This window comes from Myotis lucifugus, unplaced genomic scaffold, assembly GCF_000147115.1.
Source record: "Myotis lucifugus unplaced genomic scaffold, Myoluc2.0 scaffold_43, whole genome shotgun sequence".
NCBI classification, from domain to species: Eukaryota; Metazoa; Chordata; class Mammalia; order Chiroptera; family Vespertilionidae; genus Myotis; species Myotis lucifugus.
The window spans coordinates 7347582-7372035 of NW_005871091.1; the positions used below are offsets into that span (position 1 = coordinate 7347582).

At 45.3% G+C, this 24454-nt stretch overlaps 2 protein-coding genes and 1 non-coding gene across 6 annotated transcripts in view; 2 read left to right on the plus strand and 1 right to left on the minus strand.

The window, feature by feature from the left end:
* The first annotated feature begins 2178 nt into the window (after positions 1–2178).
* Positions 2179–24454, plus strand: part of ALDOB (aldolase, fructose-bisphosphate B) — a 52521-nt gene continuing 30245 nt past the window's right edge. The window contains exon 1 of the mRNA XM_023753324.1: positions 2179–2573. Coding sequence (XP_023609092.1) covers positions 2179–2573 — 395 coding nt within the window. The remainder of the gene's footprint in view (positions 2574–24454) is intronic.
* Positions 2438–20064, plus strand: TMEM246 (transmembrane protein 246). Of its 4 annotated transcripts, none has more exons than XM_023753322.1 (3): positions 6599–9577; positions 10256–10462; positions 16234–20064. In XM_023753322.1, the coding sequence occupies exon 3, from the start codon at positions 16311–16313 to the stop codon at positions 17520–17522; it is 1212 nt and encodes a 403-aa protein (XP_023609090.1). In that variant the 5' UTR covers positions 6599–9577; positions 10256–10462; positions 16234–16310; the 3' UTR covers positions 17523–20064. The 4 variants fall into 4 exon arrangements, 3 of the variants coding, with proteins under 3 accessions (XP_006088136.1, XP_023609090.1, XP_023609091.1); XR_002829078.1 differs by lacking the exon at positions 6599–9577 and having other exon boundaries at positions 9835–10462; positions 16234–17899; positions 18359–20064; XM_006088074.3 differs by lacking the exons at positions 6599–9577; positions 10256–10462 and adding an exon at positions 2438–2573.
* Positions 4678–4780, minus strand: LOC111825866. Its single transcript, XR_002829081.1, has one exon. It is a non-coding gene; the product is annotated as a U6 spliceosomal RNA (small nuclear RNA).

Genomic DNA, 24454 nt, shown 5'->3' on the forward strand with positions numbered 1-24454 from the left:
AATCAGCCTGAAACTGTAGGCCCCGCCCCGCAAGCCCAATAAAAGCAGAACCTCAGGCCCAAGCATACGCCCTGTCTCTCTACCAGAGGCCTGCTGTGCGGCCCCAGGTGTGCTGTGTAACTTCCAGGTCCTGTAAATAATAAACCTTTATTTTTTTTAAGTTTCCTGATGTAACCAGGAAAAGAGTGTCTTGTAATCATAATAAGACCACCAGGGCCAGTCCAGCCACACATTGGTTATTGATAGGCTGAGATCAGCACAAACAAAGCTTTCAGTTTAGTTCAAGGTCAGAGTCAGCATTTTGGGGAAATAAGGACACACAGCTGGTTATAATGATCACCAAATAGTATATATATCGACGAGACAAGCCTTTTTCAAGGGCTACACCAGGAATTTAAGCAAAGGAAGACAGAATTTCAAAGTGGTCAATAAAAAGTTAAAGATAGAGTAACTTTTATTAAGAGGCAGTTTATGCATTGAAAGGGCAAGCACTACTTAAATTACTTTTGATGTTTTTACCAAAAAAAAATTTAATGCTCAATGTTTCTAAAATGTAAATTGTAATGTACTAAATAATTATTAGTTTGACTTTGTTTTTCATTTTCCCAGACAGTAAGAATGTTTTTATACCCAACAGTATGAGAGTTTTTAAAGTTTTGGCAAAAAAAAAAAAAATGTTAAGGTCATGGAATAATCCTGTTTTCCGATTGATTATTTAAATGGTTTTGTATGGTTTCAGCATGCACAATCATTTTTCAGTTTTGCACTACTGTGCAAAAGTGAGGACTGCCTGTGCTTGAGAACATTTTTGTCATGCCTACATATCTGCATCAGTTTGCTGGATATAAAATTCTGGATAAGTTTTCTTTCTTTAATAATTTGAAAACCTTTCTCCACATGTCTTATTGCAACCATGATTGCTGTTGAAGAAATCTAATGACAATCTGCTATTTGTTCCTGTGTAGTTGATATGTTCTTCTCTGTAAGCCTTTTAGAATTTTTGCCCTTTATATTCTTAAATGTCACTAAGATGTGTTTAACTGTGAGGTTTTTTTTTTTTACTAATTTCTCCTCTTTGACATTCCTTTCATCTTTTTTAAAAAACTGATTTCAGAGAAAGGAAGGGAGAGGGAGACCGAGATAGAAACATGGATGGGAGAGAAACATCGATCAGGTGCCTCCTGCACATCCCCCACTGGGGACTGAGCTGCAACCGAGGCATGTGCCCTGACCAGGAATCTAACCGGTGACCTCGGTGCATGGGACAATGCTCAACCAACTGAGCTACACCCGCCGGGTTCATCTCTTTTTTAATTTCAAAAATTTATCTTTGGTTTTTTTTTTATATTTTCTCTTTGTTTTTTTTTCCGCCTGGTATGCAAATTCACAATCACTCTGAGCCTCAGTTTTCTTAACTTGGAATAGTAATAGTAGTTTCCTTATAAGATTGTTGTATGTACTAAAATCATGTGAATTCTGTGTTTTACACAGTGTCTAGCAAACAACCACTCCATTATTAACTAGTAGACTAGATTGACCAACTTTGTCAATTGGACAAAATCATTCATTTGGCCAAACCCCCATTTTTCCATCTGTCAGATGGGTATGTTATCATCCATCTGTCAAAATTAAAGGTGGGGATGGTACTGCTTCCAACTCAGATGAACCACCAAGGCCTCTCCTAGGAGAGTCTGATGGGTGAGTGGAAAGAGCTACAAACCTAAACCCCATGCTTGCCGAGGTGATCTCGTTAAACCCAGACTTTCTGCTTTTTAAATAAATGTTTACATTTTTGGCTTTTGGAATAAGGGTTGCACTTGGCTAAGTATCTTCTCAAATCTTTCATCCTTTGCAAATTGGGGACGGCAATCAAGGTACAGGAGTGAAGTGACAGCTAGGGGAATGTTCATAGGGTGCCTGGGGTAAAGCTGGATACAGCGGAGACTGGGCGTGGGAGTGGTGTCCGTTATTATTATTTAAAATGCATTGTTATTGTTGAAAGGTATTACAGACGTCTCCCATTTTCCCCTTTGCCTCCCTCCACCTGTCTCCAGCTCTACCCAGACCTTCCCCGCACTATTTTCCGTGTCCACGAGTTATGCATACAGGCACACAAATTCTCTTTTCCCCTCCGCCTCCCCCGCCCCGCTAACATCTGTCAGTCTGTTTCCTGCTTCCATGTCTCTGAGCCTATTTTGTGTTTATGATTGGCAAAAACAAATCCCTCCAGCAGAGAACAGCGGAGGCTGCGGACCGCGAGCGCGGAGACTCACTCCCTACCTCCTTTCCACTTCCTTCGCCCGGAGCCTGCTTTTCCGCCTCTGCCCATCAGTTGGCGCCCTTCGCCGTCCTTTTCATCCCAAGTTAGCTTTGGGGGTTGCCTTCGCTCCGCAGCTCGCAGGTCACATGGAGCTGCGCGGCGCGGGAGGAGGCGAGGCGAGGCTCCGGCGCGCCCCCAAACCGCTTCTGGGTTCGGCAATGGCTCCTGCGTGGACTGCAGCACCAGCCGGTCTAGGCAGCGCCAGAGGCGGCCCTCCGCGTGCGCAGAGGATGGAGCTGACCGCCCCCACCGGGTAGGTTTCCGCGGCGCACGATCTTCCCGGTCCCTTTGGCATCGCGGCTGGAGCGCTCCCCGGAGAGGCTCCAGGTCGAGGGGACCAGGGTTCGGGGCGGCAGCCGCTGGCACGGTGAGCAGCTGCGGGCCGGCGCAGCCAGGGAGGGCCTGCGCCGGGTCGTGCGCTCCGGGTAGGCGGGCTTCGCTTTGGCCCGAGCCGTGGAGCCGGCCGCTTCCTTCCAGAAAACCTTGGGGACCCCGGAAGGGCTCCCCGTGCGTGGCCGGGGCCCGCGTCAGCGCAGGGATGAATGAGCGTCGCGGCGAGGGCTCCTCCCCGCCCTGCGCCCGCTTTGGTCGCGCCGCAAGGCCGACTGGAAGGTGCCAGCTCGGGCGTGTGCGAGTCCAGGTAAGACCCCCTCGAGCTCCCCCGCCCCGCTCCTGCCAAGCCTGGCGGGGCCGAGCAAGCCTCGGGGCAGATCGCCTAATGGCCCGCCCCGCCCGCGGCGAGGGTCCGCGGCACGTCCCCCCCGCGGGCCAGCCCGGCGCGCTCTAACGCGCTGCGGCGGTGATGGGTGTCTGCGGGCGACCTCGCAGCCCGGGGGCCGAGAAAGGGCGACCGGGCACGGGAAGGCGACCCTCCCAGGACCCGGAAAGACCGGCCGAAGGGAGCCCAGCGCAGCGATCAGGACCGTCAGCCGGGGCCTGCGGGTGTGGAAACTGAGGCCCAAGCGCGGTGGGGACTGCCCAAGGTCAGCGGCAGACGACGCGAGATCCGGGACCCCCGTCTTCCGCTCCCATTCGCTTTCCACGGGGAGAGCGAGGCCAGCGCCGGCTGGCCTCGGCCTCTCCCGGGGCTGGGCTGGGGAGTCGCCGGTGCCGCACTGCGCCCGCAGCCCGCGGCGTCGGAGGGCGCCACCCAGGCCTCCCCTGCTCTTGTCCCTGGTGGTCCACTCGGCTCCGGGATCCCACGGTGCAGACCTGCGCGAATTTCCCCCCGAGAATGAGCCCCTTGTAAGGGAGAAGAGCCTTTTAGGGGTGCTTGTCTAGAGTGCACTCTACCAGGTCCTTGAGGAGGTGAGAAGAGACGAGTCTAACACTTCACGTTATTAAAATTACTGGAATGTTTTTAAAGGAAAAGTTCATTACAGAACATGCAGGAAATAAAAATGTAAAGGAGAAAATAAAGATAACTTAAACTTCGTCTTTTAGAGTGTTGAGATTTTTTTCTGGATATGTTAAATTTTCCCTGCATGCACACAGTTAAACCAATAACATGGACCAAAAAAAAAAAAAAAAGATAGTTTTAATTTGCATGTCTGATTACCCAGGGGAAATTACCACCGTTACCAATGTGTTCGTTGATTTACCCAGGGGCAATCAGCGCCTCTTGCTGTGTGTTTTGGCCTTTTGCATTTGTGTGGGTGAATTGACTTAATTCTGTTGCCCTCTTTTCAGTTGACTTTCTGTCCCCGATTTTTAAGCACTCTTTATATATTACACGTTAAAGTAGTAATTCTGTCATTTATGTTGCATCGTCTTTCCCAGTTTCCCTAATGTTTCTCAGTTTTTCATCTTTGACCATGTATAAGTTTAACTTTTTATTTAGTCAAATCTATTATTCTTTTTCTTTATCGTTTCTGCTTGAGGGCCTTGCTGAAAAGAGCCTTTCCTAACATAAGTTTATATAAATATTCTCCTGGAGTCTCTCCAGGTACTTTAAAGCTTTCATTTAGAAATTTAAATGTGAATTTATTCTAGGTTGAGCTGTAAAATGGAGAGCTCATGGTTAGCCAGTTGCTGCAAAGCTATTAAGCCTATTTTTTTTTTACCCCTGACTTAAATTGCTACAATTATGATAGAATAAATTATGACATATTTGTATCTGTGGATTTTTGCATCTATTTCAGTATATTTTGGTGTCAGTGCACCAAATTTTAATTACTGAAGATTTATAATAGGTTTAATGTCTGGTTCGGCAGATTCTTTCTTATTACCCACTATCATCATTTTCCTGGGTTTAAAAAAAATCAGTTTTTTTAAGGTACAGTTTACATGCAAGAAAATGCACAATTTAAATGTATATTTTGATGAGTTTTGTCAAATGTCACCACCATCACAATAATAAAATGATGGAGTACTTCATTAGCTTGATGTCATCATTGCACAGGGACCATGTTAATTTTCAATATATCCTTCCAATTTTGGTATATGTGGCACCCAAGTAGCATTTCCTAGCAGATCTGTTAGTACTAACTCCAGATGATCTTTAGAATACTTTGCTTAAGGGAACCAACCTCTTCCTGCTCCACCAAAACAAACAAAGGTACGTTCTTATTTCTACTTGGTTTTTGATTACAAGGGTCCTGAGAGTAGGGTCACGTTCACCCTCCCAGTGCCTGACACACCGGACCCAGTATTTGTTGAACGGGTATTTGTTAAATTCAACAAAGGATTATAAAAGTAATGTATGCTTTTTGCATAAATATAGAAAGCAGAACAGGAAACCTCCATCCCCCATGCTTTCATCTCTTCCGCCACTACTAATAAATTATACTCCCCATTACAAAAAAATGATCAGACTGTGAACGTTTTTCTACAATTTGCATTGACATAGTTTGCATTTTCCCCTTAGAGACTTTTTAAATCTGCTCAGTTGCTGGAACAAATTACCATCGATTGGGTAGCTTAAACAGAAACTTTTCTCCCCGTTCTGGAGGCTGGAAGTCGGAGATCAGGGGCCAGTTTAGTTGGGTTCCGGTTCCCGGTTTATTGAAGGCCACCTTCCCGTTGTGTCCTCACTGGCAGAGCAGAGAAAGGAACAAGCTCTCACCTATCTCTCTTGCAAAAGCCCTGATCCCATCAGGAGAGCTCCAGGGACAGGACCTAATTACCTCCCACAGACCCTGTCTCCCAATACCATCACACTGGGAATCAGGGTTTTAAAATATGAATTTTGAGGGACATAAACATTCAGTCCATAACAGAGACCTAGCTAAGACTCTTTTGTCAGTATCTGTAAACCTTTCTTTTCTTTTTAATGTCCCATATCATCCTCTGGTATAATTATCCTGAACATCTGCCCTCTTCCTCTCTCTCTTTCTTCCTGTGACAAACAAAACTGCCCCGAACATTCCCTGTCCATCTTTGGTAGCATGTGTTTGCATTTCTGCAGGGTAGATTCCTACAACAGGATTTCTGTGTCAAAGGGTATGTCCATATAACATTTTTATAGATACCGTTCCAACTTTCCCTCCAAAGGTTGGACCAATTTATATGAAAGGGCCCGTTTGTTGAACCGGGCCACTTCTCTTGAAGTAAATTGAATTGACCGTATGTTAAATATAGAGATGAATTTTGGAGAAAAAGACCTCTATCTCCTCTTCCATTAGTGAGTCTCTGCAGCTGGGAAAATGTTCTTTTTCTCCATTTATTAAGACTTTTTAAATGCTCTTCTTATAATATGTTGCATATTTCTGCATATGTCTTAAATTTATTTCTATGTATTTTAGATACCACTTTGTCTGGTATCTTTTATTCCATTCGTTAATTTGGTGATTGATTAGATGGAACCAATTCGTGTATATATATATATAATATATTTTTTACATGTTAATGTTGTTACTGCCCACATTCTGAAAGACTTCTATCATTGCTAATGTTAGAAATGAGTTGATCTGTGCTCATGTGACCAATTTCATAGCTGAAGAATTGGGGCATGTAGAGGGCAACCGACTTGACCATGGTCAGGTACTGAGCCTCTGCTGTGTGTCGAGTACTGTGCTGGGTCTGTGAGGGATACCAAAGATAAATCAGACTGAATCCACTAACAAGGGCTTTATACATTCCTTGGGGCGTAAGTCAAGGGCCATGAATAAAGCCATGGAGGCAGCAGGCACCATGGGAAAAACATGGGCTATGAAATTTGCCCTGTGTTTGAATTTCCTGCTTGCAAGTTGGTAGCTCCCCCCCCCCGCACCCCTCCCCCCCCCGCCCCATTTAAATGGGATTAGTTCAATTACTATTTGAGAGGGTTATTTTGGTCAGAAGAAATAATGCGAGTCTAGTACAATACTTGGATATGTAGTTGGAAGCTTAATAAGCGGTAGCTATAAATAGGTACAGTCTAAAGTAGAAAGTGACAAAGGAATGTCTTTGAGGAAAGTTCAAGTAAAGTGCCCCAGCATTTGAGAAGAAGAAACGTTATTTCTGGTCGGCAGAGATCAGGGTTGGCTTTTGGAAGAGTGTATTTGAGCTGACTCCTGATGGTTGATGTAGCCTCTGGGAGGAGAAGTGGGTCTGGGAAGATAGTGGGAACTGGATTGTGAAGAATTTGGACTTCATTCTGCAGTCACCGGGGACTCCTTGAACCAGTTCTACAGAGAGTGCCACGTTCAGACCTGTGCTGCCGAGTGTCGGATGCTGATAATGTAAAACATTCCCATCATTTGCACAGTGTCTCGTGTCTGACAAAGGCCTTTCATAACTGTTGTCTCATTTCATCTCCACAACACCTCCATAAATGAGGTAGCTTTTATTTTCCATTTTGCAGAGAAGCAAAACAGCCTTGGAGAGATCAAATGATCTCTTTACACAAATTCACCTGATTAGCAAGTGTTGCTGTTACCAGATCGCCTCAGTGCCAGGGGCTGGCCCCGGGCCTGTGTGTCAGGGACTCCTGTCAGGTGACCTCCAGGTTCTTGATTTGCACAGGAAAAATGTCAAGACTGGTTGAAGTGAGAACAAAGCAAGTTTTATTCAGGCAGAGAAAAAGAAAGAGCCAGGGCGGGGGTGAGGCTGTGAAAGAAGCAAAAGTACACATCCGAATGGACATGGGCCACCTCGCGGGTGAGTTTCGCACGTGGGAGTTTCGCACGTGGTCTATCTATTCTTGTGACTTTATGTGTTTCCAGGGCCCGAGCGGTTGTTGCTAAGCGTTGCTGTGCCCAATTCTGACTCTGCCTCTGGTTGGGCGGGGGCCTCGTTGTCCTTAACTTCTGAGACCACCTCAGGGGGTTCTTGGATAAACTTTCCCTTCGATCATGCGTGGAAGTGGGGGCTCTGGTGAGAGGATGTCAGCTCTGCTCCTACATCCTCGTTCCACGTGTTGGGATTTCCCCTTAACTTCTTTCTGTCCTGTCTCATTGGGACCAAAACAGCTCACTCTGGAAGTCAGAAGCCTTTTGGGAGCCTGTTGCAGTCAGCTGGCCTGGATGGAGGCTGTGAGGAGTAACCGGGGAATGGAAGTGAAGAAGGGCAAGGGGAGGAGAGAAGAGGAATGGCTAGGACGTGGGAAGTGACTGGACAGGCGTGAGAAGTCGGAACGTACTGGTCTTTTGGACCAGGTGGTGGTGCGGTGTGTGGAGGAGGCTGACTTGGGAAATGTGTGTCACAGGGTCACTATTTCCTGATGCTCAGCTCAGCCTGGTGTTCTGCCTCCCCTACTCCTGTGACCCTTCAGCTTAGTTTTCAGAAGGTGCACTAAACTGTGATTGCCGCTGTCGCTCCATTTATTCATCCTAGCCCTATGTCATGGTCATTTCTTCGTGTCTTTGTCCTTCATTGCCTTCCCTGACAGCTCCGTCCTAGACATGGTAGCAGGCACAATCCAGTTTAGGAACTGTTTGTGGTTCAAAGTGCACTAGCAAGGGATAGACGAGGATTTCAGTAATCCTTGTGCCTTAGAATCGGGGCTGTGAAGGTAGGGTTGTTTCCAGGCCGCCTCTCCGATGCCAATCAGTAGACAACACTGTTGGAGTATGGGCCTGAGCCGGCATCATCATGGAGACCATGGAATTCTGGAAAAGGCAATCAGAGTGATACTGTGGACACAGCTCTTCGTCTGTCCCACCCCTATGACGGGGCTGGGAGTGGAGAACTCCTTCCCTCAAGCTGCCAGTGGAAAATTCTATGCTTTCAGGTCTGTTCTGCTAACGCCAGTTATCTTAAAACCGCGTCAGTGAAGTGAAGTAAATGTTAGGTGGTATTGGTCACCGCATGCCACTGTGCAGCAATTGGTTAAATCCTTTAAGAAGAGGTTTTAAAAGCTAACAAGAACATGGTCCTCATTGCCTATGTGACTTCATGTAGCTGGATGTTAGGCAAACCAGACATCTGACCATTGAATGGGGAATCTGACCCCAGCTCCCGTGGCTGAAGGTGGGTGTGCTAGATTGCGTTATTGCTCAAGACATTTTCTGCCCCTCCCTGGAGAGACATACATTTCCCTAATCAATGACTTCAGGCTTGGCCATGTGTGTTTTAGAACCCCCTTTCTTGTGGAAGATCACCTAACTCTGCCCTGTTGTACTTCAGAGTTACTATGTGCCTTGCCCTGGTCAGTGAATGTAGGTGGGCATGATGTGAGTGATTTTGAGCTGTAGCTGTGAGAGCCAGCTTGTGACTCCCTATCTGTCCCTTTCCCCTCTGCCACAAAACCAGCCATGTTCAGGGAAGAAGAGGCACTTCTGTCTGCCTGGGTCCTGGAGTGTAGATGACATGGAGCAGAGACAGTCGACCCATACCGGACAAGTAATCTGAGCAAGAATTAAACCTCAGATTTTATAAACCCCTGGGACTTTGGGGTCATTGTTGTAGCCTGTTCTGACCTATACAGTCTATCACGATAGGGAGCCAGATGCCTTATGAGCATTCTAGAAATATCCCAGACTCTCTGAGCAGACTGCGAGATCCTATCTTTGTTCCTGAGGGCTTAGAAACCGGTCTGCTGCTTTCCCTTCCTCTGCTCTGTGGAGGAGTACATTTCTCTGGCTCACTGCTTTGGCCAGTGCATGGTGAGTGGACTTGACCTATGGCACACTTAAGCGAGGCTGTAAATGTATCTGCATATTTTGATTCTTGTATAGTTGCCATCCAGCAAAAGAGCGTGCCCAGGTGGCCGTTCTGCAACCTGACGGGAAAGGGATGTATGTGCAGTGACCGGATTCTGACACGCAGTCTGGAGCTGAACCCAAGCTGAGCTGTAGCTGTCCACAGACCAGCGACCAAGAAATGCATGCTGTTACTGTAAGCTGTGCAGATCTGGGGCTATTGCCTTGGGGAGGTGACTCATTTGGTTGGACCGTTGTCCTGTACACCAAAAGGTTTTGGGTTCGATCCCTGGTCAGCACATACCTAGGTTTCAGGTTGTATCACCAGTGGGCAAGTGTGCAGGAGGCTACTAATTGATGTTTCTCTCTCACATCAATGTTTCTCTCTCCCCACCCCATCTCCCCTCCTTCCCTTCTCTCTCTCTCTCTCTCTCTCTCTCTCTCTCTCTCTCTCTCTCTTTCTCTCTCTCTCTCTCTCTCTCTCTCACTCTCAAGTCAATAAAAAACATCCTCGGGTGAGGATAAAAAAAAAATCTGGGGCTGTTCATCACCCTGGCAAGAGCTGATCAGTGTCAGCAGGGACCATGTGTTCTCTGTACAGAATCCCTCTCCTTCACTAAGCATCAGTAGAACAGCCTTCTCACACCAGATTTTTAAAATGAGGTTTCTGAGATGTTAATGATTTCATTGCTCACAGTAGGGAAATTGCCTGGTATTAAAGGTCCTCTTTATATCAGCACTAGGTTCTTTAGTTTCCATCCCAATAAATAATGAAATCTAAGGAACATCTTCATGCTTGCTTTATAAACACAGCTTTAAGAAAGTCCTCTCCCTCCCCTCTGCTACCTGGAACACACAAGTCTCTTTCATACAGAAATTCTGGAGCCAGCCCTGCAAGCACACCAGGCCCCTTAGCAAGATCCTAGACCAGCGGTCACCAACCTTTCAAACCTCACGGACCACCAGTGGTCTGTGGACCACCGCTTGGCAACCGCTGTCCTAGACCAAGCATGTCAATCTCGCGGCCCATGGGCCACATGCGGCCCACAACTAATAATTTTGTGGCCCATCCAATATAACGGTATGTAAGAAACATTTTAATAAAAATTTCGTAACTTAATTTTTACAATATCCTGCTATACATAATTATTAATAACTAACTACAACGTTCGCTAATGACTAATTACTATAATGGTGTTGCATTCATTCATTATGCGCAGGCGCACCATTTCTCTCCACTAATACAAGCAGCCAATATTTTAGCAGCTGATTGCCACATCATTAGTCTTGTACTGACTTGTTTGGTGTGCACAACAGGAAGTATTTCGCTTTCAGAGAACAAGAAAAATAGGTTTATTTGCGTTACGCTTATTAAATTGTGCAGTTATTCAGTGTCTGGTAAGTTAATGTTCAAGAAAAAAATACTAACTTTTATTAAAATGTTCTATTATTTTATGTTAACGATTACTCATTTATTTCAGCCCTTTGTATTCAGCATGTCTCTATCAAAATAAACCTATGTTTCTATGAAAATTGGAGCTTTGTTTTTTTGCGGCCCACATAAACTTAAACCTTGTGTATTTGGCCTGTGTTAGCCTTTGAGTTTGACACGCTTGTCCCTAGACAATTCATTCAGGAAGCCAAGGGCCTGGGAGAACTTGGTGCTTTCAGGGTCTCTCCAGTCGTATCTAATCAGTTTGTTCATTCAATAAATATTGTGGACTTTACCCTCCAGTAGTGCTAGGTGCTGGCTCTCCCTGGTGATCAAGACAGATAAGCTTATGTTTTGCTGGGGGAGGCTGGCTGAACCAAGGGTTAGCAAGGAATCTAATAAGCTCCTATTATACATAAAACTGCTAGGATTGGATATTTATGTCAAATATCTTAAAGCTGGAAATGTATTTTCTATAAGTCAGTACCTTTAAACCCAAAGGTGTAAATAGGTATTTAATAAAATGTTTTATCTCACCCTAGTCCCTAAGCCACCTAGTTCCCTTCTTCCTGTCGGGGCACATGTGGGAGGCAGCCGATCAGTGTATCTCTCTCACATGGATGTTTCCCTCTACCTCTCTCTCACTCCCTTCCGCCACTCTCTCTAAAGATCAGTGGGAAAAATATCCTCGGGTGAGGATTAACAACAACAAAAGTCTACGAAGAATATGCAACAGACACAGTGTGTGACTCACAAAGTCTAAAATATCACTTACTGTCTAGCACTTTACCGAAAGATATTGCTAACTTCTAGTCTTGAACATACTGAGAAAGGGAGGCAGTACAACAAGATGAAGGAGAAAGGCAGGGTCCAGATCATAAAGGGCCTTGTGGACCATGATAAGAAGTTTGGATTTTATTAAGAGACCAAAGGGAAGCTAAAGAAGGGTTTTAAGCAAGAGATTGACATGATCAGATTCATATTTTCAAATCAATTGTATGCATGCGCATTTATACGTGACCCTCCACACACACACACTCCTGAAAAAATCCCACCCCTGGACTAAGGAGTGTCACATTGTTGCATTACCAAAAACCGTCACTAGAAGAGTGTGATGAAGGAGAATGGATAGCAGTTTTATACCAAACACAGAGCTGGGCTTTGTCATTATGATCACATTGTCATCTTAGCACTTAATATGTGTCTTGCACTTTCCAAGCTGCAGGCCTTCTCTGTTGGCTGTATTTTGTTCCTTCTAAGTGGGTACAGCTCTCTTGGGTAGGGAGAACAGGCCGGAAGCCACCTGGATGACTCTGTTCCCAAGGCCACCTTGGCTGGCAGGATTGTGAGCTCAACCCCATTTCAGTCCCTGTTTTCCACTAGCAGTGACGTGGAGCCGGCGAGGCCATGGAGATGTGCAACCATGATTATTAACTCCTTTTACCGCAGCAGATCCCGGAGAGGAGCAACCAGTCCGCAGTACTCTAGAAGTCAAAACCAGCAAGCTGGGGTCGTGTCCTATTCGGATCTCTCCCTGCTTATCTCCCTCTTTAGTGCTATTCAGATCCAGCACTGAGATAGTCTGTCTCACCTCTGAGCTTTCCCAGGATCATCTGCTTCTGCTGCTGAAATGAGACTTGTCTGTCTGCTTCCTTGAATTTACTATGTCATCACATAGTAAGTCCTCACTTAACATCACTAATGGCTTTTTTCAACTTTAAGGGAAATAATGTATAATGAAACCAATTTTACCATAGACTCTAATTGATATAAATAAGAGTTAGGGTCCTACAGCATCTCATCAATATTAGAAGTAGACAACGTCATTTGAGGACCTGCTGCACTGTAGAGATGTTTGGAATTCTATACTCTCTACCTCTACCTCTACCCCGCCTCCCCACAATCACCACACTGTTGTCCATGCTCTGAAACACATTTAATCTTCACAGAAACCCTATGCGATAGGCATTATTATCTCCATTTTTGAGGTTAGGAATTCAAGGTGTGGAGAGTGAAGTGACTTCCCACTAAGTGAGTGGCCAAGTTGGGATCCAGACCAACACATACCTGACCTGTATTCTGAGTCATCATGTCACTCTACCTTTCTTTATGCAACTGGCTAGGGCATCCGTCTCTTCCATTTCCATCTCTGCCAACCTCAGCCGGCCTGTTTGAAATGAATAAAACTAAAAAAAAAAAAAAGACCGTACCCTTTTATGTAATGATGTTCACTTTGAATTTATATTAGTTCACACAAACACTCCATCCATGCTTTTGTTCCGGCCCTCCGGTCCAGTTTAAGAACCCATTGTGGCCCTCGAGTCAAAAAGTTTGCCCACCCCTGGGCTAGGGGCATCTGTCTCTTCCATTTCCATCTCTGCCAACCTCAGACATTTCCTTCTTTCCTAAAGTCTGGGGCTCTAGAGTTCTCTTGTACAGGGGAGATCCTTTCTCTCACTGGTTCCCATGGTAGTAAAAAGTAAAATGGGAGCCATGGCCAGGTAGCTCAGTTGGTTGGAGTGCCATCCTGTACACCAAAAGGTTGTGGGTTTGATTCCCAGTCAGGACACATGCCTAGGTTGCGGGTTTGGAGCTCATATAGGAGGTGACCAACTGATGTTTTACTCTCCCGCCTCCCCATCTCTAAAATCAACTAAAAAAAAAACCCCAATACACCATATCCTCAGGTGAGGATTAAAATAAAAGTAAAAATAAAATAAAATGGGAGAGCAATCAGGATTAAATTAATATTCACTTTTAAGTATAGTTGCATAAGATTAGGGAAATAAGAATGGAAGATGTTAAAGACATTTCAGGGAACTGTAAATAGTCACTTTTGGGGAGTTTGGGATGTGTAGAAAATACAGTTTTCAGAAATCACATCAACAAGTATTTACAATGCATTTAGGTTGAAACTTATTTTTGTGTGTGTCACGCCTTGCTTTTTTGCATCTGTTTTAAGAACCCATGTCTGTGTCACTCCTAATTAACATAATAAACTTGCATACCTGGTAATTTACTGGCACCTTGTAAACCTAACTAAGCATCTGTATGCCCCAGCCCAGTGGTCGACAAACTCATTAGTCAACAGAGCCAAATATCAACAGTACAACGATTGAAATTTCTTTTGAGAGCCAAATTTTTTAAACTTAAACTATATAGGTAGGTACATTGTTATTAACTTAATTAGGATACTCCTAAGCTGGCCTTTGCTAAAAACGTCCTCAATCTGATTGAGGTACGTTCGCTGAGGTCAACCCCTTCCAACTCTCCCATCCACACTCGTCTTGTATACTTGTTTCGTCTATCTCCTTTCGTTCATCCTCTCTATATGTCCACCCCCCACTTCTAACGCCACTTCTTCAAAATAGACTCGCCCAGGCCAAAAACCGACTTCTGCGCATGGGCACGAAGTTTCAATCGCACTGTACTTGCGTGCCCGCACATGGTTTTTTGTGGAAGAGCCACACTCAAGGGGCCAAAGAGCCGCATGTGGCTCACGAGCCGCAGTTTGCCAACCACTGCCCTAGCCCAAGCATGTCAAACTCACGGCCCATGGGCCACATGTGGCCCACAACGAATATTTTTGTGGTCCAGCCAATATAATGGTATGTAAGAAACATTTTAATAAAAATTTCATAACTTAATTTTTACAATATCCTGTTATACACAATCCTATATAATAAAAGCATAATATGCAAATTGTCCCCTTGACTGGAGTTCTTCTGGAGTTCGACCAGGGGGCAGGCCAGCGGGGGGAAGGCCAGGAAGGGAGGAAGGCCCTGGTGCTGGCAGGCAGCTGGGGAAAGGGAGGGAGTAGCCGGCCGGCAGCCAGCAGCCACTAGTGACCCTTCCAGTGCATGAATTTCTTACACTGGGCCTCTAGTTATTAATAACGAACTACAAGGCTCACTAATGACTGATGACTATAATCGTGTTGCATTCATTTCCCTTACACACCTTATGCACAGGTGCACCATTTCTCTCCACTAATACTAGCAGTGAATATTTTAGCAGCCGATTGCCACATCATTAGTCTTGGACTGACTAGTTTGGTGTGCGCAACAGAAAATATTTCACTTTCGGAGAACAAGAAAAATAGGTTTATTTGCGTTACGCTTATTAATTTGTGCAGTTATTCAGTGTCTAGTACTGGTAAGTTAATGTTCAAGAAAAAATATTAACTTTTATTAAAATGTTCTATTCTTTTATATTAACGATTACTCGTTTATTTCAGCCCTTTGTATTCAGCATGTCTCTATAGAAATAAACCTACGTTTCTATGAAAATTGAAGCTCTTGTTTTGTTTTTTTTTGCCCACAGAAACTTAAACCTTGTTTATTTGGCCCATGTTAGCCTTTGAGTTTGACATACTTGCAGCTGGTTTTGCTCAGTGGATAGAGCATCAGCCTGCAGACCAAAGGGTCCCGGGTTCGATTCTTGTCAAGGGCACGTACCTTGGTTGCAGGCTCCTCAGGCCCTGGACCTGGTCAGAAGCAATCAATTGATGTGTTCCTCTGACATCGATGTTTCTGTCTTTCCCTTTCTCTTCCACTCTTCCTAAAAACCAATGGAAAAGTATCCTCAGGTGAGGAGTAACAAAAAACATGTAGATGTAGAGACTCGGTTGGAGTACCAAGGTTTCATTACTCACAGAAATAACAGAAGAATCCAAGAGGTTATTGACAGGTACAACCAAAGGTAGTGCACTGGAGAAAATACTTAAGTCTCTAGTGCAGAGCTGGTGAATGTCCGGCCCACAGGCTGTAGAAGGCCCATGAAATCATTTGGTCTGGCCCTGCCAAGGCATTAGGAGTGAGTTAATTAAATGTTTGACCGAATACAGCAGGCTAATTTTTTTCTCTTTAATTTGTGCAGGAAGGATTTCACAGTATGAATCCAGGTGATTGTGAGGGCACATTTACTAAAGCTGGGACAGTGAAACAAGGAAGGGCCTAGGATGCAGGCAACAGGAGTCTGGGCGGGTGCTTTGGCTTTCTAGAAGCTTTATGGGAAAGAAGTGAGCCTAGGTGGGGCTGCTGTCGGCTCACTGGAGGAGTCAGAGAAAAGGGGCCTTGGGGATAGGTTCTGGGGGTTCAGCCCAGGATGAGCTGCGACTGCCCACTGCTCCCCTGGCTGCAAGTCTCACGGGGTCCCTTAGAGTTGAGAAAATGTGTGTTTGTTGGGGAAGAAGAGGAGAAGGGAAAAGCAAGGGTGTGCTCCCAGGAGGGAGAGTGAGCCTATAGCAGGTTAATTTTTAAGTTGAGGATGATGTTATAAATACCCAAATGGCCCTTGGCAGAAAAAGGTTTCCCCACCCCTGCTCATTTCTAATAGCTACACAACCTAGAACTGGAATTTCTGGTTTGATACACGCTGAGTTCTGTCCCTTTACCGTTCTCTTCCTCCTCTTTCTTTAGGTTTGACTTGCACTGAATTGGGCCTACAGTCCAGGATGGTTTGTTCTCGGGACCAGACCTGACCAGAAGTTGACCTCATGAGCACATCCGCCTCCCCCGCGGCCATGCTCCTCCGGAGGCTGAGGCGGCTCTCCTGGGGCAGCACAGCTGTCCAGCTCTTCATCTTGACCGTGGTGACGTTCGGCCTGCTGGCCCCCCTGGCCTGTCACCGGCTTCTGCACTCTTACTTCTACCTTCGCCATTGGCATCTGAACCAAATGAGCCAAGATTACCTGCAACAAAGCTTGAAAGAGGGTGAAGCTGCCCTCCACTACTTTGAGGAGCTGCCCTCCGCCAACGGCTCAGTGCCCATCGTCTGGCAGGCCACCCCCCGGCCCTGGCTGGTCATCACCATCGTCACCGTGGACAGGCAGCCTGGCTTCCACTATGTCTTGCAGGTGGTGTCCCAGTTCCACCGGCTTCTTCAACAGTGCGGCCCCCAGTGCGAGGGGCACCAGCTCTTCCTGTGCAACGTGGAGCGCAGTGTGAGCCACGTGGATGCCAAGCTGCTGTCCAAGTACGTCCCCGTGGCCAACCGCTATGAGGGCACCGAGGACGATTACGGCGACGACCCTTCGACCAACTCGTTTGAGAAAGAGAAGCAGGACTATGTCTATTGCCTGGAGTCCTCCCTGCAGACCTACAACCCGGACTACGTCCTGATGGTGGAAGACGACGCCATTCCAGAAGAGCAGATCTTCCCCGTCTTGGAGCACCTCCTGCGGGCCCGCTTCTCCGAGTCCCACCTCAGAGATGCCCTTTATCTAAAGCTCTATCATCCCGAGAGGCTCCAGCACTACATCAACCCAGAGCCCATGCGGATCCTGGAGTGGATCGGTGTGGGCATGGTGCTGGGGCCCATCCTCACCTGGATATACATGCGGTTTGCCAGCCGCCCGGGCTTCAGCTGGCCCGTCCTGCTCTTCTTCTCCCTGTACAGCATGGGGCTGGTGGAACTGGTGGGCAGGCACTATTTCCTGGAACTGCGGCGGCTGAGCCCTTCCCTGTACAGTGTGGTCCCCGCTTCGCAGTGTTGCACCCCAGCCATGCTCTTCCCTGCCCCCGCGGCCCGCCGGACCCTCACCTACCTGTCCCAGGTGTACTGCCACCAGGGCTTTGGCAAGGACATGGCCCTGTACTCACTGTTGAGGGCCAAGGGGGAGCGGGCCTATGTGGTGGAACCCAACCTGGTGAAACACATCGGGCTCTTCTCCAGCCTGCGGTACAACTTTCACCCCAGTCTGCTCTAGTGGGCCAAGAAGTGCTGTCCTGGAATCGGCTGCTTCTTGGAGATTCAAATACTGAGCTCTTTATGTAGACACGGTCGCTTGCAGATACTTCGTTGTTTAACGTTGCTGAGGATATAGGCACTGGGACAGCAGAGGAAAAGACCAGTCAAGAACCTTGGCAGGAGCAGCAGTTGGCCACAGATCCGGACCTCTGTCCCTCCACACAGCCACACTGCCTCATGCAGTCTGACCCACCCAATGAGGGGGCGTTAAAATACCGGTTACATTCTCCAGTTGTTTTCAGCTCTGCTACGTCGTGATAGAGATTGGGACTCCCCAAAATACTGTGCACAGTGATAGGACTGTTTAAGGATGTGAAGGGTAGAACTTAGTGAAAGGTGAGATCCTTTTGGATTGATTTCTTTCTCACTGGGCATGAGAATGGATGCATTCAGAATGGATGTCTAAACAGGCAGGACCACGTGGATAGATTCTGCTTGTTTCCTTGACCTGATGTAATGAAAGCCAATAAAAGCTGTGCAGTGCTGGCAGCGTGGAGGCAGGTGACCTGGCGTCCGTTACCTGCCTTTTTCTTCTCTGCACTGCAGTGCACGGATAATCAGTATTGTTAGTGAGAACTTTAAGGCACAGCCGAATCTGAAAGCACCTTATGGATCATCAAAGTCAGATTGCTTATGTTTATTAGAGACTTAATATTGCAGATTTCTGTCACATTCTGATTATTTGGAAATTGGGCATTGCAGAGTGATATTGAATGGGTGAGCTCTTTACTAACTGCATATCCCTTTCCCTAACTTTTCTGGCTAACCCGTCCCCCTCATTTCTCTTTCTTCTAGGTAGCATGAGAAAACATGGACTGTGAAGTCAGAAGACCTGCATTTTTTTTTCAGATTTCTCTTATGTCCTGGTGGTGTGAACTTGGCCAAGTCATAACCACTCTGAGTCTCAGTTTCTTCACCTGTAAAATGAGGGCAGTGGTACCTACCTTTTAAAGTTGCCTTGAGGCTGTATGTAAGACACCTTATAAGTGCTTAGCCCAGAGAGGGCACGGGGTAAATTCTAGTTCTTTTCTCCCCTGTAGTAAGTATATAAAACTCAAGTGTATTTGGAGGGAACGCAGCTTGGCCCCACCTCCAACCAAGGTAATTTTTCATTCAAACTGGAAGTGATCTGAGACACCTCTTGAACGTATTCCAGGACTATCATCTGAAAATTACTTTTCTCGAGAATTACAAGTAAATGGCCTTGGATGATACTTATGGAACCGGCGGACAACATGTCCCTTCCTGAGGACAGATGGTTACATGAGAGTTCACGCAGTTGTCCAGTCTGTTTCAGTGCCACACCTTCTGTTTGCGTTTACATTTCCACAGGGAGTTTCCATGTGGGGATCCTCTTAAGAACAGGGAGGAGGTATACAGGGGTGGGGGTGGAGGTGGCAGTGGGTTCACCACCACACATCACAAATGAACAAACTGAGACCCAGAGATGTTAAACAACTTCTCCAGGTTCACACAGCTGAGCAGGACTGAAACATAGCTCTTCTGACTTCCGGCCCCTCTGGTTAATCCCATCCATGTTATAGATATCTATGTGGTCCAATTCTCTTTTGTAAAATATGATTGTAACCTGGACTGAATAATATCTCTGTAAACTAAGATGGTAGAAACTCATTGTCATGTGGACCTTGGAGAACAAACAGGTATCAGTGTGTGTTGTGTTGTTACAGTGACCTGTTATGTATCTCCCAGGAATGTCCAAAGTGATCAGAGCTACTAGATGACTTATTCAAGACGTTTGGATTCCACACCTTCATTCCTCCTCTCCCAGCAACTGGTCTACCCCCCTGTTTGAGAACAGAATCAGCCTCATGTTTGAGAATAGAACCACCCTCAACCTATGGACCTCATGAGGGTTTATTGCATTAATGATTGGATTGCCTCATGAAAATTTATTTGTCCAGTGGGAGAAGAGCCACATCTAAGCTAGAAAGGCTCAAGACGGAACCATTGCTGGTTTATATTTCTGCTGTTTCTAGTTCAGATGTCTACCCCATGCAGACACTCCCTCCCCTGACTCTGTCATTCTGGATGGCCAAGGCCATCTTTGCCTTGTCTAATTTCTCTACCAATACACCAAGAACCTCCTCCCATTGATCTTAACTGGAGTCTGCCATCCTTGGACATTTTCTGCAGCTCAGTGCTGCCCTTTTATCTCTACCCACTTCTAGATTTTCTTCCCTTTTGTCCCTCATTCCTAGAACCCAGTTTTTGTATATTGTCCTTGATTAGGACAGCTAACAGCTTCACACCAAAGCTGAAGTCTCTCATTTAATCCTAAGCAAGGGGACTAGAGGAGAACCCAACTCCCCTTCTCATATCAAGGGACATAGGTTAACAGGTCAGTGAAGGTCTCTTAACAGTCCTCATCTTTCAGAGTTTAAATTATAATCAGGCCTAAGAAGCTCTCATTTGTGACAGTGTATTTGTGTAGACATATTAGTCAAAATAAAAGCATCCATTCCACTGAGGTATCCTGAGAAGACTTTTTGTCATTGTCTTTTCTTTCAATGGGATGTTTTTTTGTGATGTGGCGATTAGTATCTCACACACACACACACACACACACACACACACACACACCATTGTACCATTCCAAAGTACCATTCAAAAGTATGGGCTGTTCACTTGAAAATTCGTAAGTGAATTTCTTAAATGGAAACACTTGAATCCTGCATTCTTTTTTGTTGTTTAAAGAAAAAATGGTAAGAATACTACAGTGTAACTGGAGAATACAAGTAGGACTTATATAATGATAGGGCTAATCTAATTTACGTTGGCTACACTTCTCATTTGGGAGAACTTATTTAATTGGTAACTTAATTTGGGTGGAGAGGCATTCTAATTGGAGTTGATTACTGTGGGACTTTTAGATACACTAAGATGCGTTGTGAGTTGCGGTAACACACGCTATAAAACGGTAATTTTAAGTCACCTGAACAATCTGGATATTTTTATCCCAACTACAAGGAATTTGCCAAGAAATGTTCATTAACTGGCACTGGGTTTTTTTTTTGGTTGGATTTTATTTAGAAAACCCTTGGGGCTGTGTCCAAGACAATTGGAAATTGAATAGTGTTAATGGCAAAAATAAAGTACTTAATATATTAGAGCTGCCATGGAGACCTGCTGTGGCTGGCAGGTCACCCCAGTACTTAGATGATTCACAACAATGTGAGTCATCACTGCTGAATGGGAATTTTTGGTTTAGAATGGAACAAATCATCGTGACCTTTTTCCTAACGACCTACATGGAAATATGGATAAATGAACTGATTTTTTAAAGTACATCTATGTTCATCATTTGGAGATAAAAATATGAAACTCCAAAGGCAAATGATGAATTTATAAAAAATGAACAAGGAACAGGTGGCATAAGAATGTAGGAATGAGGCAGCTTTATTATGTCAGAGAAATGAGAGAAGAGGCCCATGATTAGAGTGAAGCAGAGGGCTCTCATTTGTCAGCTGTCCCTGTGTGTCCCAAACTCCCTTATATAATAAATCCTTTATGCGTGTTCGACTGTCACGAAATCTTTATAGGCTCAGTCTGTGGATAATGCAGAGGAGCTCAACAGTGGATAGTCAGTGTTCTGGATAAATAATTCATTACCTTGCTCAGTAGGACCTGGCATTGTGGTGCATTTAAAATAAACTCAAACCCCTACCTTACCTCCCAGGCCAGATGTGCTCTGGCCCCTGCAAACTTGGACTTCATGTCTTATCATCACTCCTGTCATGGTTCTCCCAGCTCTAACCGCACCGGCTTCCCTTCAGTTCCTTGCATTTGCTTCAGGGCTTCTTTCTGCAAAGCCTTTCTCTCTGTCTGAAATGCTTTCCCTTCGCCTGAATCTTTCCTATGACTCAGGTCTGAACTCAATTTTAATTCTCCTCCCTCTCACTCCTCAGCCGACTTCCTTTCCAAGCAGCCTCCCCCTTTCCTGCCCCCAGGCCCATCTGTCACATTATCACATCACCCAGTGTGATTCCCTTCAAAGTTCTCTCTCGTCATTATCTGAAATTCCCTTATTTATTATTTTGGGTATTTTTTCCTCTCCATCTCCTGCCATAGAATATAAGGTCCACAATATCAAGGGTCTTCTCTGTTTCATTTAATCCTTCCCCAAATCATAGAGCAATACCTGACACATAGTAGGAAAGGAATGAGAAAGAGAAAGAAAAGGGATTTGCAGTGGAACTGTTACTGAACTGAAGGGGTTCTCTGCTTGGGGTGTTCTACTGAGATGTGGTTGTCGCAAGGTAGTTTTATTGCAGCAAGTAAAGGAGATGGGATTCATACTAGTAAGCAAAGCTCTGCCTCCCCCAACTGAGCCTTGGTATTGCTCTCCTACACTCTGGTCAATTACATGTTGATTTCTTCGCAGTTGGTTACTTTTATTTTTTGAGTTCCTGCCAGCTCATCCTATTTGTTTACTGCTGCATCTGCAAAATACTGTGCTATATTTTAACATTTAGCAAGAAGTAACATTTAGAACTGCCCAGACCTTGAGACCCTTGTCCTATCTAACAGAACTGCCCACAAAAAGGAGTATTGGAAGAAGAGAAATGGGCCTAAGGAAGAAAATTGGAAGAAGAACGAAAAGGGAGGTAGTGAGGGTTAGCTGTGATGTACAGTTTGACCCTGGAAACGAATTTTGCATGCATTCCAGATAGAATGGCAAGTACAAAAAGGAGCTTCTTGCACAACCACACACCTACTCTTTTTCTTTGTTGTTATTATGGTTTTGTTTTCAGTGTGTGTGTGGGGGGGGGGGGGTAACAGAGGGGGTCCCTGTGTGCTACTTTCAGGGGAAGGCTGGGTTTTCTTCTTTAGGCTGCAACAGCTGCATTTTCCTGGGAATTATCTAGACATGACCACCACCCATGGTGGCACCACAGCCTGTTCTGGGACTTTGAGGCCAAGAGGCAGGAAAGAGTGAAGGAATGATCACCACATTGTACCAGTAAACTCCTCTCAAGTTCCATGGGTGATAGGTTTCAACTGACCGTGTATCTCTGAGTGCTAGGGTTGGCCTTTGGCCAAGTCATCTGTTACGTGACTTTTGGTGTCTTTGATGTTTTGTTAGTGTAGCTTTGTTTAAATGTAAATAAACTGAGTCCTTTGCAAAATTCATGCATTGGCAACACGTTAGACAAAGAATGTACCCCACCCCGATGTGTTTTTATCCAGAACATGATGTAAGCCCTGGCATCGCTGTGGCCTGGGGACCTCAGACCATGGTTGTTTGTACATTCAAGCCCATACTTTTGAAACACAAGCCAACTGGTCTGTGTAGATTTCCTTCTGGTAACGAGTTTGGGCAATTCCTCTGTCCTCAACCATATTGCTTTTCAACCCAACACATCCAGATTCCATCACTCGCTGGAGTTCAGGAAAAGAAGCTTGACTTTCAGCTAGCCCTTCCTCCAATTCGGCTTATGATAAAGAAGGCAGGATCTAATCTTCCTAGAATCTACATGCAGAAGTCTTTCTCTTTTGAACAAGTAAAGAAAAAAGCATTTAACTTTTAAAAGTTCTTTTAAAAAAATAGTGTGTGTCTGTCATATTCAAAATCACAGTTTGTGTATTTTTCTGCAAGGAACTACACCTAACAAATTAACCATACATAAATCTAAATTTAGTGGTTTACCCCCCTATTAACAAATACTTTAATCTATTAGCAATATTCAGACGACTCCACTTTTTAAAAACTGTAGCTGAACTATTACCCAAAATGCACCAGTATGTAGAAACACACTTCCACATTTGAAACAAAATGCTTTGAGGAGATTAGAATCCCATTACTTTACCAGTTAACATCAGGGAAGGAAAAGAACTGTTTCAGCCAAATTAACCCCCTGTTGTCACACTTAAACATTAATTCTCACACTAAAGAAGACATTAAAATTCACAATTACATGCCAGGAACACTTTAGACAATTTTTGTTCTTCCAAAGACACCAGATATCATGCCCTACATGTCAACTTATATTTACTGAGTGCCTACTGGGTGACTGTGCTGAGAGTGGAAACACTGAGGTGCGTGAATAAGACATGCTGTCATCTGTGAACAAAATGGGCTCCCTCGGCAAGCCTGACAAGCTCATCCTATATAATCCTATATAATAAAAGCGTAATATGTAAATCAACCGAACGCTGAACAGCAGAAAGACCATCCAGACAACCATTCGGGACCACACTATGACACCCACTGGTGCCAGGCCAGCCAAGGCAGGTGCAATGTGATTGGTCAGGGCCCGGCCATCACCCCATGATCACCCTGCAGAGGGAGACCCAGGCCACCGACCAGACCAGCGGGCTGCGAGGGAAGCCCGGGTCCCAGGTGCCAGAGGGAAGCCGGTGCTGGCAGCCAGAGGAAGGAAGGCCTACTCTTGCATGAATTTTGTGCATCGGGCCTCTAGTTAACTAAAAGTAGCCACAATGGGATATTTTTATCATAAAAAAAAACCCTCAAAACCCAACTGAGCCAGTTATGGTGGGAAGTCACATTCTAAGGCCTATATGATAAATTAATCTCTACCTTGACAAGCTCGGCCCATTGCTTTTGTGCATCCAGAATATCCTTCTTAAAATGTCAAGGTGATCTCTTCTCCAGACGCTGGTACAGTACAGGGCGAGACACCCCAACATTCCTCATTATTATCTCTTACCCATATCCCTCTTTACGGTACAAACTATACATGTGAAATGCTAACTGTCCACACCACCAATGTAAAAGAAGTATGTATCTCTCTGTTTTACTTTTTATCCAGTCCTGAAGATTTCCCCCTCCTTAATCTGCCACCAATGGATTTCATATAACCTTTCTTATGTCTTTCCTTTGATTCTAATGTATAAAATCAACTGCAAAAC